This window comes from Phocoena phocoena, chromosome 5, assembly GCF_963924675.1.
Source record: "Phocoena phocoena chromosome 5, mPhoPho1.1, whole genome shotgun sequence".
Lineage (NCBI taxonomy): Eukaryota > Metazoa > Chordata > Mammalia > Artiodactyla > Phocoenidae > Phocoena > Phocoena phocoena.
This window is the reverse complement of record NC_089223.1, coordinates 117,142,332-117,157,796: the sequence shown is the minus strand read 5'-3', so window position 1 is coordinate 117,157,796 and position 15,465 is coordinate 117,142,332. Positions and strand designations below refer to the sequence as shown.

The following is a 15,465-nucleotide window of genomic DNA, read 5'->3' as shown; positions in this document are numbered from 1 at the left end:
TCTTCGGTGGGGCTAATGGTGGACTCTGGGAGGGCTCACACCAAGGAGTACTTCCCAGAACTTCTGCTGCCAGTGTCCTTGTCCCCACAGTGAAAGAGAGCCACCCCCCGCCTCTGTAGGAGACCCTCCCACACTAGCAGGTAGGTCTGGTTCATTCTTCCCTGGGTTCACTGCTCCTTCCCCTGGGTCCCGATGCACACACTACTTTGTGTGTGCCCTCCAAGAGTGAAGTCTGTTTCCCCCAGTCCTGTCGAAGTCCTGCAATCAAATCCCACTAGCCTTCGAAGTCTGATTCTCTAGGAATTCCTCCTCCCATTGCCAGACCCCCAGGTTGGGAAGCCTGATGTGGGGCTCAGAACCTTCACTCCAGTGCGTGGACTTCTGTGGTATAACTGTTCTCCAGTCTGTGAGTCACCCACCCAGCAGTTATGGGATTTGATTTTGCTGTGATTGCGCCCCTCCTACCGTCTCACTGTGGCTTCTCCTTTGTCTTTGGATGTGGGGTGTCTTTTTTGGTGAGTTCCAGTGTCTTCCTGTCGATGACTGTCCAGCAGCTAGTTGTGATTCTGGTGTTCTCACAAGAGGGAGTGAAAGCACATCCTTCTTCTCTGCCATCTTGGTTCAGTCTCAAGACCAGCATCTCTGTCTTCTTCATTCCCAGGTCAACTCTGAGAAATACAGTTCTATCTCTAGGTAAGTTTTAATCACTAAAATTGAAAATGTAGCATCATTTCAGTAAAAATTCTAACCAACAGTTCCATATCATATCTACATCAAGAAAAGCGTTAGTCAAATGCTATCTGTACTAGAAAGCACTAACATGCTGAACAAGTTAAATTCATCAGGCTTTTAAGGATCTCAAGCCTATTTCTGTAATTCAGTTCCTATCTTCAAACTGAGTCTTTAGTGGATATAACAAAACCTCGTTTTATGAGCCAATGAAAAGCACAGAACAGCTACTCACAGACCAAGAGAATAGTCTCATCTTAGGTCAGTCCTTTTTCATTTGGTAACAATGACAATTCCACTCACAGAAAAGAGACTCCCAAATTCCAAAGGTTTAAAGTTTCATTAGGAAAATCATACATAAAATAAAAAATACATTTATCAAGAACAATAATGGCATTATTTCATTCAGCAAATTCATTTAAAACATGGGTTACAGTACAGAAAGAGAAATGACAACATAAAGTCTCACATAACTAACTGATCTGGGAAACCAGTCCCTTAAAAGGCAACTGCAGTTCCATTTTCCAAGCTCTCTTCTTAAGTTGAGGGTCTTCTGTAATTGGGTTTTACATTAAGTTTTCTCCACAAGTTTAAAGATGCATGTCATTTCCTCATCACCACGTACTTTATTCCCCAAAATGTTTAAACCAAGTACCTGATAAACAGGTGTCTCTGTTGCGTCCAATTCTTTTATTTTGTTAAGGAATTTGAAACTGCTTTGAAAGTCAATCCAAGATCAAGTCCATACCAAAGTTCTAGCACTTGGATATTTGTCCTTGTTTTTTTGGAAGTATTGTTAACAGTCATCAATAGCTGCACAACTGAGATTATAATGAGTTTTTTTTTTTCTCTTTGTAAAGTCTGCCTACTAGGTTCTACCTCTTCCCTTCTGACCCCTGGGAGCTCCACCTCCCCAATCAGATTTAGATTTGGGAGGACGTGATTTTGTTCCAAGTCTCTCAATTTCTTCTGTGGTCAAATTATATGAGTTTAAGATTTTTCATAAAGAAAGGAAAAAAGTCTCTTTTTATTGTTTCAACAAGAAAATATTAAAAGCCTAAGAGAAGTTTACCATCTGTCCCAACTCCATTCCAACAAGGCTGTCAAACAGTTTCCCTTTTGCTGTGACAGCAGTGGCAGGATGCCCATTATCAACTACTGTCAGCACTAGTATGATATACCAGATTGGGTCTTCTTCGCTGCTCACTTTATTTCTAAAAAGCAAAAGCCTTTGTAATTAGTTGAAATCTATCAGAATAAATTCCGTCTCTGAAAGTGAAAGTATTTGTGTTGTTCCATTCTGTTCGGTTACATGCACATGACAAAAGACAGGATGACTCATTTATTCTGGACAAAACCAGACAGTGACAACTGCAAGGGAGGTTGCCTAAAATATTCCTGCAGCTTGGAGAAACTAAAGCAAAGTGCAAGTTGGAACAGAGTTCTAAACGTCTCCCAGTTGAAATTCATACTATCAGAAAGAAGGTGAAGAGGCATTAATAGGATCACTGTCCTAAAAACTATCGAGGTGGAAAGCCACCTCTGTGTGCTCCTCCACGGCCCCCCCTGAAACCACCTCTTTCTCCTCGGAAGTTAGATCGATTTCTTTCTCGCCCGCGGCCAGCAGAAGTCCCACCTCTTCCTCCTCCTCTGGGAGCTCCACCTCCCCGATCAGATTTAGATTTGGGAGGAGGTGATTTTGGTCGAAGTCTCTCAATTTCTTCTGTACATCCAGTCAAGTAGGAATTCGGGGTACTGAAGTAGGATGCATACGTTTCTGCATTGTAGTTGCTATTTGTAAGAGTTGGTCCAACTGTAAGCCAGCCTGAAATGGAGGGAAAAGTGATTATCCTTTCTTTTTCTTTTTTCCAATTCTCTCTTATTGACAACTGAATTTATGAGACTTTTACTTGCTCCCTTCTGGTTTGTTTTTTGGCATGTATGTTGTGTTGTGGAACACAACACACAAGCAAGAGGAAAGAAAGGAGAAAATTTAAAGATTTAATAAAAATAGTTCATATTGCCTCTTTCATGCTATATTGCCCCTTACATAAATAAGACATGTAAATCTTCACAGAGTAAACTGCAAGGGACTCCGCCTCACACCCACAAATTCTTCATTGCAATAGCATTTTATTACAACTTCTAAAGGAATTACTAAGACCCAAGTTAGTTTAAATTAGCCTGGCTTCAGCATATACGACACATATAGCAACTTTTAAACCTTTTAAAGCAACAGTAAAGAGTACTCCTATGGTATATGTGATATATACCTTTGACTACCTCCTTGAGGAAGAAGTGCATTTGAGGATTCAACCCAAATAAATTAAGGCCCCTTGAACAGACTTCCCTCAATTGCTCCTACTATTATTTACATGGTTAACCTCCAACTACCTACAATTTCCCCAAGCAGATATTCCTTCTTAATTTTGTTTTACTAAAGCTAATACTAAAATAATTTTTATGGGACTTCCCTGGTGGCGCAGTGGTTAAGATTCCGCACTCCCAATGCAGGGGGCCTGGGTTTGATCCCTAGTCAGGGAACTAGATCCCACATGCACGCCACAACTAAGATTTCACATGCCACAACTAAGGAGCCCACAAGCCACAACTAAGGAGCCCACCTGCCACAACTAAAGAGCTGGCAAGCCACAACAAAGGAACCCACCTGCCACAACTAAGACCCAATGCAACCAAATAAACAAATAGAATAAAATAAAATAACTTTTGCATGGGCAAAGAATGGGCAAAGATAAAGAATTGGATAGTAGTTCGAAGCAAAAAATAAAATTTGTACCTCTAAGACTTTTTTCAACTGGTAGAGATACAGATAGAAGTATATCGTATATGAAAGATATAATGTATAATCTAAAGTGGATAAAGTGGCCACAGCTACATGGATGGAGAAAACCCCCATTATGTTAGTTTTGGAATATTATAGTTATAAATAAAAATTGGCATCAAGTAAAATTTCTATTTTAGTTGCTGTTTATGCTTATACCTACAATATACGTAACAATTATTCTCTCTACTCCTTAAGTTCTTCTACTCATGTTTAAAAAAAAACCCACTAATTAAAATAATGCTATATGGCCATTAAAAGCATTGTAACTAATTATTTAAAATGTAGAAATATATTTGACATAATATTGAGAAAAATACAAAATGATGACTACAGTTATATAAAAATTTGTATGCACAAGAGGAGTGGAAAGTATTATGTAAAAAAAATGAAAATAATTCTTGGAAGTAGTGAGATTGAATCTCTTTCCCTCTTCAAAATTTTCTTTAATGTTGTTACACTGATTTTCAATTATTAAAAGATATCCATCTGTTTGATGTTGCTATTACTCTTCAAATAGTTTTGCTTTTTCTTTAAAGTTTTCTACTTCCTTTAAACAGCAGTTGCCACTGGAGATTGTTCCCAGATTCAGGAGCTGTTTTTGGGTAGAACAGGTCAATGATGCAAGAGAAAAATCTGTTCCTTATTTCCTCAAACACTAGAGCCATAATCTTGATATTCAATACATATGGACATCTATACTTTCTGAAAAACACACCACTCCAGTTGAGTATCTAGTGATGTTACTTTCTTTTAAGCCAGTGAAGAGGAAACATTTGCTTGCCACAAGCTCTGCTGCCAAAATATTTTACTTTGATAAGAGAGTAAAATCATCCACAAAATTTCCAAACAAGATTTCATGTATATGTTCAATGGAAGTCTAAACAACTCAAATTTCATTCTATAGCTGTATATATACTATGTATGTAGTGACTTATGCATGAACCATATGTGTATTGTGAAAAACTGGTTTAAAAAGATTAAATTTAAACCATAGCATTCCCACCCTTTAAAAATCAATATAACATTTTAACTTAGAATAATTCAAGGATGCATGCTGCAATTTCCAAGATAAACAGTGAAGGAACAATAAAAGAATATCTAAACAAGCTAATTAAAAAAAGAAAAACTGAATAATACAAGAATACTTAATCCAAAAGAAACGAGAGAAAAGGGAACACAGAACAGGTGGTACCAATGTAAAGCAAACAGTTAGATGGTAATTTATGCCCCAATATATCAGGAATTACATTAAATATAAACTGACTAAACAATTCAATTAAAAGATAAAGATAAAATGGATGAGAACTATGTGTTTGCTCACAAGAGATACACCTTAAATGTAAGGATATGGAAGATCGAAAGTAGAAGGCTGGAAATAATATGCCAAGCAAACACAAACCAAAATGAAGCTAAAATAGCTATAATAATGTCAGATGAAGTAGAATTTAAAGTTGAGAAACCCTGGATGAAGAAGGACATTTCATATTACTAAGAGGGTCAATCTACTAGGAAGGCATAAAATTTTTTACCTTTTAGATACACCTAATAACAGAATCTCAGATATAAACTAACAACTAAACAAAACCACAAACCCATAATCCTAATAGATTTTAACATACCTTTCTCATAAAATAAGTAGTTTTAAAAAAAATCAGTAAAGACATGGCTGATATAAACAGCAACAACAAATACTACAACCAATCAAAAAAACAACATATTGTTACATTCTTTTCAATCAAACTTAGAATATTTATCTAAATTGGGTCAAAAGCAAATCTTAACAAATTACAAACAAGTGAAATCTTATGGTATATGTTATTTGACAATATTAATCCAAAAAGCAATGACAAAATGATAACTTAAGCAACACAATACTGAATAACCTGCCAGAAGCAAAAATTTACTTTTAAATATAGGAAACATTTTCTCTATAGCCAAGCCCCAGAGTAAACATTTCACATGCAAAATATTTCTTTGTAAAGAGAATGTAGTTTTTTACTTTTCTCTTTATCATTTTACACAACTTTATGAAATGTAAGGCCATCAGTTTCGACAACTGAAATAGTTTTAAGATACTGTGTTCGCCAACGCACACTCACAAAGAAATAGCTGACAGGGCTGAGGAGGGGGTAGAGGAGTGATGGATTATGTCATACATACATAAGGCAACTTTAAGGATTACTTTTTTTTTAGAATGAACATCAGAGTTTCGTTTCTTCTAAATTCTTAGGTACTTTTAAGGCCAATTATTCCACTGTAACTTCTTCAATTTTTACTTTTTATAAAATGTAGACTGTTTAAGACAAATAAGATCCTGGCTCGTTTCAGCTTTTTTTTTTTTTTCCTTTCAGCTTTAAACAGCATTTCTAGCATGGTACGGCCAAACAGGTTGATTTTATATATTGTGACTGAAGCGATGCAATGTTCTTAAAAGTTACTTCTATATTTTCTGAGAAGAAACAGATGCACTATTATTTCAACAATACTTTGTAAAGAAAAGCTGTGCCCTCTATAAAAGAAAATCCTAGTCGATAAGATTATTATTTTCTACTCATTTTTTTTTCAGAATAGTAAATTCACATTATACCGATTTAGTAAAGTGTTAAAATTTTGATGAAACAACATCATGATACATTTAAGGAAAGAAGCCAGGTACTTTAGTTTCTAATAAAGCCAAGATCTCTATTTCACAAAGGTATGGTTATTTTCTGCAGGATCATTTTATTAGCAGACATTTAGTCCTGTCCAAAAAGTCAGTAAGACATTTGGTTCATGCCAAAAGATACTAGAAATTTAGTCCTATCCAAAACATCCATGAGCAAATTTGGTCCATGCCAAATGGTTTTGGACAGGGCCATATATCAAGGACATTTTGGTGTGGACCAAATATCTTACAGACGTTTTGGACAGGATCAAATGTCCTTTATGCATTTCTTCACTCAACACAATATTTACTCAATAACCTGGATGTTGGGTAGAGAGAATAAGACAATCTCTGATTTCTATGAGACTGCATACTAAAGAGACTGACTATAAACATATGCCCAAATGAATCTATAATTCAGATAACGATAAGTAGTGCTATGAAGAAAAAGAAAATAGATTAAAGGGAAAGACAGCAGTGGGAGGAAGGGAGTGGAGTGGCAAGGTGGCTAATTTAGACAGGGTTGTGAGAAAAGATCCATCAGGTATTTGAATGATAGGAGAAAAGTCCATGGAAGAGTACTGAGACAAGACTGAGCTTAGCATATTTGAAGTATAGCAAGAAGAGGAATCAAATATATAAGAATTTTATTTTACATAACACTGTGTGTTCTTTCTTAACATCTATATCCCAAGGAACTATCAAAGTTTTTTTTTCCTCCTGAGGTCTTACCTGGTCGAATTGTACTATCTCTTCCAAATAAATGAAGGCGTCTTCTACCAAGACAAAAATGTTCAATTATATGAAAAATTTCTACAGGCTTTTCTATATTGCCAATTTCAGGTTCTTCTGTGATAATCAAGTCAATGTCAACATTAGCATGAATGAAGTCCCCGTCTGTGCTACGCTTAACAGTTCCTTTGATCCCCATAAGGCAGTGTTCCTAAATAATAATAAGAGCAGAACAATTAATCTCTTTTCATCAACAGTCATATTTCACAACATTTTACATTTCTGACGTTCCTCAATTCCAAAACAATCCTCATTTCTCTGAATCTCTGGGATACAGGTCTCTGGGCAAAAACACAAAAGGAAAAACCTGGATCTCTGGATCTGAGAAGACTGCCAGGGAAACTAGACATTACAGTATTAAACTTGGGGCCATGACATTTTAGAATTGAGTCAAACAACCGTAGAATCTTTTCCTCTGCAACCCTTGATAATAACTTCTCTTCAGCAGTTATGGGCATGGCACTTGACCGTAGAATCTTAAAATGATGTTATACTGGGCTTCACATGATCCAAGATCAAAACTACATATAAGGTATAAGCCTTTTCATATGGAGAGGACTTCAAGCATGGATACAGACTTATAAATACTCAACATAAGTAAATGTGAAAATCAAATGATTTCCTTTTTTGTTGTTTGTTTTTTGACCTCTATTTAATCTGGATGACAGAGTATGGTTTAAATAAATTTAATCTCACTTGACTCCATGAACCAATAATAGCAAGGATGGCTTAGATTCCCTTCAAACAGAATTTCTAGTCCAAGAAAGACTTTAAAAAGACCCTCCACCTGAGTCTCCCTGACTAGTGAAAGACTGGAGGACAAACTGTTAAAACCCTGATAACTAGCTGGGCAGTCCTCTGAAGCAGAGGTTCTCAGTGGTTCTTGTTCAGGTTCTTACGTAGAAAAAAGAAAGGAAGGGGAAAGAAATATTCATCTAAGCTGGCCAGCTATGAGTCTTACTGCCATTTCTTTTTTCTCAGCAAAGAGAAAGGAAAAAAAAGCTCGGGGTCAGAAGTACTAAAAGCCCATATCTGACTTAGAATTAGAGCAGTTTAGGATATACAGGAATACCTTCTTCAGCTCAGTATAGGTTGATCTGAGTGAATAAAATATTTTTAAATTAACTTGGACGTATTACTTTAATGCTCAATGCCATTTGTACAAGTCAAAGAGAAGGATCTTTCCACCAAAATTAATTAAACAGTATACAGTCATTTGGAAAAGCTTGAGAGAAAATAATGAAAATAAAGAAAACAAAACAGTAAAGGCAATACCTTTGTTCTCTGGAAGACAGCCTTTGGATCTAAAGTCTTAGTCTTCCCAGGATTGTTTTTATTGGTTTTAATCCAACAAATATCTTCACATCTTCTGTAACCCCACTTGCGCAAACACTAGAAATGAAAGAATTTTTTAAAAAATCCTTAGCTAAAAGAAATAAACAATACTTAAAATAACCAACCAGCATTAAAAACTTCCTAGAGGTTTGAGACATTAAATTCCAAGGTGTCACAGTAATTTTGTCTTTGTGCAGAAATAGAAAAAAAGAAATACTAGTCTTTAAATATACAGCCATTATACAGAATACATATACCTTCTGAATATTAATATACAGTTGATATCAAAACATAGAAAGGATTACATAATACTCTGATTCTTTAATACTACCTTCTACTGTCATCAATAGAAAGTTTTAAATCATAAGAAAACTCAGTCCCTCTTTAATCAGAAAATAATTCAAAAGATAATTTTGAATAAATGGGCCACACTCTTCAAAATGTTAAGGTCATGAAAGATAAGAAAAACTAAGAAAGTCTTCCAGATAAAAGAAGATTGAAGAGACATGAAAACTGATGACACTAAGTGATCCTAAGACCAGAAAAAAATTATTTATACTATATAGATGTTATAAGTGGGACAACTGCAAAAACTGTCTTATTGAGAACAGTATCAAAACAGTGTTAATTTTATGATGCTAATAATTGTGCTATTATTATATAAGAAAATGACCTTATCTTTCAGAAATATAACTGAAGCACTTAGGGGGAAAGGGACATTATGTCTAGAATTTACTCTGAAATAGGGGAGGGAAAAATGGAAAGAATGAAAAAGAGTAAAAGAGAGAGTGAGGGGGAGAGGAGAATAAAAAAGTAAATGTGAACATTTGAGTTTCTGGGTGAATGGTAAATGTGGATTGTTGCATAATTTTTAGAACTTTCCTGTAAGACTGAAGTTATTTTGAAATAAAATGTCTTAAAATCAGAAAAAAAAACAAAAGAAAATTTTGTTCCTTCCACCTCAACTTTCTATCCTCTGACAAAGCTAAAAACTATTGAAAATGTTCTAACTGATAACTTCTTTCCAAATGAGAGTCTTATGTTATTTTTATGATTTAATACTAAACCTCAAAAATTCAAAGACTTAAAATTGCTATATTTCTTTATTGAGTAAAACTTTACTTTCATCTTTATGCAATCTAGACAGTAGAGAGATTTGAACCTTAGTGTCCTAGAATATGTTCTATATGAACATATAACAAATACTAGCTAAGTGAGTACTCAGAGTGGCATTTTCAGGCCCACAATATGTAGGTGTTGGCTAGCTGCTGGGAAAAAAAACATGAATAAGATACAGTCCTTACCCCTAGTTGATTAAGAGCAAAGTAGGGGGAAATAAGTAAATTGTGCAGTACAATATTGTTGGTACTATGATCAAGTACAAATAGAGATGTAGTGGAACATAAAATATACACACTTTTCAGGAATGCTCTTATTGTATAAACTGAGATACACCACAAAATGAAACTTAGATTTTTAATTTAAAATCTCAAAAATCAAGATCAGTATCTGTTCCTGTTGCCAAGTATTTGTTTCGCACTGCATTAAATATCACAAGGGACTAAATCCAACATTTCCTAATCAACTTAGCACAACTCATGAGTATTTATCATGCTGAATTATTTTTGTAATCATCTGGAGCCAAAAGCTGCTTTCACCAATATGATAAATTGCTGCATAAACAAATAAGATAAAACCTCCTAATCAATTTCAACCTAATTTGGGGGGTGGGAGAAAAGTCCAAAGCCAGACATCAGAGCTAAAAAAGGTAAATACCAATATACCTATAAAAACATACAGTATGTCTCTATTTTCTTAGATTTTCTATAGCATCTTAGGGAGGTGCCAGCAATGAAATAGATACCCTATATACAGTTATAGTCTTACCATGGATTTAATAAATGACAGAAGCAATGATGTTATCCAACAGTCTCAAACTTGCTATTTATACAAAGAATACACAAGCAATTGCAGAATTTCAGGATTTGAGAACCAATTTATCTCAATATAATCCTACTTAAATTCTTCACCTGTCAAATGGACACCTCCTAAAATTACCAGGATTTAAATGAGGTCATAGGCAGTAGATCAAGTAATATTTCCTAAAAATGGAAAGTATTATCCAATAACAAGTGAGGTAACCGAAACACACAGAGTAAATATCTCTTTACCCAAAGTTTCACTGTTGGACATCAGAATTGAGACCAGAACTAGTCACAATGCTTCCATCATAAAAAAGCTTTATTATTTTGTTTCCATTTAGAAATCCAAAATACTCCAATCAAAAAACCAAAAAAAGTTCTGAAATACAATAAATATAAGGTACTTAAATTGAGATGTTATAACTTCTTTCTCACTCTCATGAATTTATTCAAACTATGTGCTCCAGATGCTGTGTTATTTTTCCAATTTGATTTGGCTTTCATTTGGAATTCAGGAGTTAATGCTATCCAGAAGAATACTTTTTAGCTACTAATAATGAACAGTAAATGACACTAAGCAGCTTGCTTTTGAGCTGCAATTCAGTTTCAAATCTCTGAACTGTTCTCTTCCTGCAGTTTTAATAAATCATATTTTGATTTATTCACCCCTAATGCTAGTTAACTAAGGGATACTGCCTTTTGCACATTCTTTTTTAAACATCTTTTTCTTCTGAATATTTTAATACTGTTCAAGAAACAAAGGAGAAAATAACATTATTCTTCAAACTTCTTATGCAACATAGTGTGTTATTTTTTTCTTACGAATTTAAAAAACCACTTAAAAAAACACCATCTTACCACTCTTCCAAGGTCCAATCCCTCCCCAGAACCACACCAGAGAAAAATAAATGATCGAGGTGCTGCAATCTCATCAATTTCTAACTTCATGATCTGTAAGAAACCAAATCAATATTGCATAGAAGCATTGTTTCCCATTCATCCTAAATCCAAAAGAACAACCATTGCGATTTATCAGGACTTACAGTAAATGTGTTCTTTAAATGTACTAATTTTCATTAAGAAATACGAACATATAAATTAATTTTAATTTATTAAATTAAATAAATAAATAAATTTTCTTAAAACTTGTTCTTCTCGTTTTTTATTCCCTATTAAGATAACACAGATGCACACATGCACATACATACACTTGATTTTCTATGGAAAGAGTTTACAGGAAACCATATTTATAGAATTACAGAATTTTATAAGTTATGGCTTGAGAGTAACCTGTTACCATTTACAGAAAAACTGAAAAGGGATTAAATTACCCCAAAGATAGGGGCAAAATTAAAACATAACCACAAATGTTTGGGGGAGGACTTGGTTTCCAGTTCTAAATAAAATAAATCAATATACACATTTCAGTATAATGACTAAGTCTGAAATGTCACAAACAATAGACTTAATTGTTTGCTTTGTATTTGTTAAGTGTGTCAATTTTTTAAAAAGTTCTGCAATAATTAAATCTCTAAATTGGGGAAATACCATATACTTTTATAAATGACTATAAAAGCAACCATGTTATATGGTATTCCTTTTCTTTTAGCTTCCTGTCACAGTTAAGAAGTTCCAGAGACAACGGTTCAAGCAAATATTTATTAGTTTCATGTATTAAGAAAATCTTAACTTCTACCTGAGTGGATCATAACCACATAATCTATAATTTATCTAGGTAAAAATACATTATTTGACAGTGATAATGGAAAAAAAATTACAATAGGCATAAACCTATTCAGTTTTATACTTCCGACTTTAAGTCTTGATATATCTCATCTAATATTCTCATAGGAATATGAATTAAAATAAACATGTAATACGCACACACACATAATATTCCTACAAACGTCTATACATGGTATAGCTAAAGATAAGTGATGGCACACATCAGTGAAGAACATTAAGCAAATTACTCTCTTGACATTACAATTATAAATGCTAAATGTTGGTATTTTAAGAAAGTGCTTATATTCTTTTTGTTTTTGTTTTTTGTTTTTGCGGTACGCGGGCCTCTCACTGTTGTGGCCTCTCCCGTAGCGGAGCACAGGCTCCAGACGCGCAGGTTCAGCGGCCATGGCTCACGGGCCCAGCCGCTCCGCGGCATGTGGGATCTTACCAGACCGGGGCACAAACCCATGTCCCCTGCATCGGCAAGCAGACTCTCAACCACTGCGCCACCAGGGAAGCCTGAAAATGCTTATATTCTTAAACAAAACACACTGGCCTCTACTGACTCTCTAATGTGAAAAAGAATACCTGTGAAACCTGAATGCTTTTATTATTTATACTTTATTTATATTAGCTACTGGCACTTTCTTTAAGGTATTATCACATAAACGTTAAGAGCTTAGGGCTCTGGGGCCAGACAAAACTTTTCAATATACATATAAAATGGAATTCCTTTATTTCAAAAACTCTGTTAGTTTATCATATATAATTGAAGCTCCTGTACCTTCACTGACCAAACCTTAGAGATTCGCTAGAGAAAATAAAGTTCAACCTAACCACTAATCATAGACATAAGATTAATTTTTCAATTTTCTTTTGACTAAATTGACAAAGATTGTTTTACATTATTAATCAATTTTGATGAGGATATGGTGAAATAGATATTTCTTAAACACTACTGGAAGGAATGTAAATTTGTGCAACCTATCTGGAGAAATTCTCAGCAATATCAAGAGCATTACATCTTTAACCTTAAGTTTTGGGGATACTATATACAGTATACTTTTCTGTTTCAACAATAAACACAGATTACACTTATCAGAGGAGAGGAAAAACTTTTGTAAAGTAAAATAAAATAAAAACAAAATAAATAAAATTGCCAGAGGTACTGAAGCTGAAAGGGAAAGCTTCAAGGAAGAAAAACTGAAGTTATTACATCTTGAAAAATAAGTAATATTAACAAGTTAATAATTATTAACTCGGAAGATGTGCAAGGATTCAAAGCAGTTCTCTATGAAACACCAGTCTAGAATTTCAGTCCTTTCCCTTCCCTACCTCTCTTCTGTGTTCAGTGCTCCTGATCACACTCTCCTCCTCGAAATTGCCTATTCCCTTGGTTTCCGTGACATTCATACTCTCTTGGTTCACCTCATTCATCTGTCACCCATTCTTTTCACATCTCTTTTATAATGTGCCTCTTAAATGTAAGTTTCCTGAGGATTTACAGTAAATCCACACTGTATCTTAATTGAGACACTATCTCAAGACAAATTCATTTATTCTCATAGGTCTAATGTGCTAACCCTTTAAAATCTGTATTTTGAGATGATCAAATCTGTCTTTTAAGTTTCATAATCTTATTACAACCTCTACTTGAATGTCTCACATACACCTCTAAATCAACACATTCAGTATAATCTAATCGCTCTAATCCTACTATTCTTAAATTGACTCTCTCAGCTGGTGATCTCAACCCATTTATCCCAAGATTCAAACTCTTGAGTCATCCTTTACTCTTCCCCTCTTCCCAATCACTAGATCTCGCCAGAAGTATCTACAAAACATTACTGAATTTATCACCTCCTTTCTAGTCTTATTACCATCACCCTAAATCAGGGTCCCTTCATCTCCTAACTAGACTACTGCAACAGTCTTCTATCTGCTCTCCCCTCTCCAGACTTCATTTTCTCTAGTCTATCCTCCTCTACACACTAATCTGACCATTTTACTAAACTGGTTAAAGCCCTTCAAAGACTCCTTAATGCCTTTAGGCATTAAGCTAAGCTTCTAAGAAGACAAGTCCAAGCTTCTAAGAAGACATCATCTCAAGACAGTCCCAATCTGTGTTCCAACATCAACCTACATACAGACCTCCCTCACCCGTCTCTTTGCCTCCATCCCTCCTGCTCTTGCTGTTCCTTCTGCTTGGAATCCCAAATCCACCCTTTTCTTCAGCTGGCCAATTCCAGCTAATCTACCCATACATACTGTTCATGTGTCATCTCCCCTTTGTTTATGTCCCCCAGCTTCCTCAGCTTGGTCAGTTTTTCTCAGATCACCTTATGCAGTCCTCTATTATTGAACTAACAATATGATAACGCAATTATCTGTTTAGGTCATTGTTTATTTTATCCCATTAAACTGTGTGCCCCTTAAGGCCAAATACTAAGTCTTATTCATCTTTCAATCTCCAGTACCTAGTTGCCTAGTACAAAGTGGTGCTGAATAAATATTTGTTATTTTTGTTATTGATCAGTAGAAACAGGTTACTTTATGTAACTAACTGAAGCGATCAGCTTGTTCAATTTTATTCAGGAAAATATAACATCACAATTATATAATACTGAATTATATCACAATTATATAATACATATGTCCCTTAAATCTATTATACTGTAAGTTCTTTAAAGAGTAGAAATTATGTTCATATGTGTGTGTCTGTGTGTGTGTGTGTGTACACGTATACTCTGATGTTTACTAAAACTAACCAAATACGGAATGTTATCAACCAATCTGTTTTTAGACTTATTTCTAGCTATACATTCAAGGACTCTAAGACTGGAATTTTGAGTCTTCCACAGACGATTTACTCACTACCTGCTCAACTTCTGCCTCAAAAAGACAAATCAGGGCTTCCCTGGTGGCGCAGTGGTTGAGAGTCCACCTGCCGATGCAGGGGACACAGGTTCGTGCCCCCGTCTGGAAAGATCCCACATGCCGCGGAGCGGCTGGGCCCGTGAGCCATGGCCGCTGAGCCTGAGCGTCTGGAGCCTGTGCTCCGCAACAGGAGAGGCCACAACAGTGAGAGGCCAGCATACCAAAAAAAAAAAAAAAAAAAAAAAAAAGACAAATCAGACTAAAGATATGTTAATGTACCTTAGACCTTCATCCATAATATATACTATAAATCTATATTTACAATTCCTAAAAAAGTAGGGATATTTATAATATTACTTTCTGATCAGACATATATTTATTTGAAAAATAAATGATTCATTACAATGTAGAAAGTTTGATCATACATCATCCCAAGTCCAGCATTTTTCATTAGCAGTGATGCCAGTCTCTCTGTAATATTCTTCTAAAGGGGGTTCAAGAAGAATCACATCAAATTTGGGTGTTAGTTCTCTGATGTCAAAGGCTTCTATATCTGCCTGTAAGTACCTATTTGATTAAAGCATAAAATGTAA

General features: G+C 34.9%; 1 protein-coding gene across 1 annotated transcript in view; it reads right to left on the bottom strand.

The window, feature by feature from the left end:
* Positions 1-2,249: 2,249 nt before the first annotated feature.
* METTL14 (methyltransferase 14, N6-adenosine-methyltransferase non-catalytic subunit) overlaps positions 2,250-15,465 on the bottom strand; it is a 29,325-nt gene continuing 16,109 nt past the window's right edge. Inside the window, exons 7-11 of the mRNA XM_065877970.1 lie at positions 15,298-15,439; positions 11,126-11,218; positions 8,286-8,402; positions 6,951-7,161; positions 2,250-2,554 (exon numbers count right to left, since the gene is read on the bottom strand). Of these exons, the coding sequence (XP_065734042.1) occupies positions 2,250-2,554; positions 6,951-7,161; positions 8,286-8,402; positions 11,126-11,218; positions 15,298-15,439 (868 nt within the window). The remainder of the gene's footprint in view (positions 2,555-6,950; positions 7,162-8,285; positions 8,403-11,125; positions 11,219-15,297; positions 15,440-15,465) is intronic.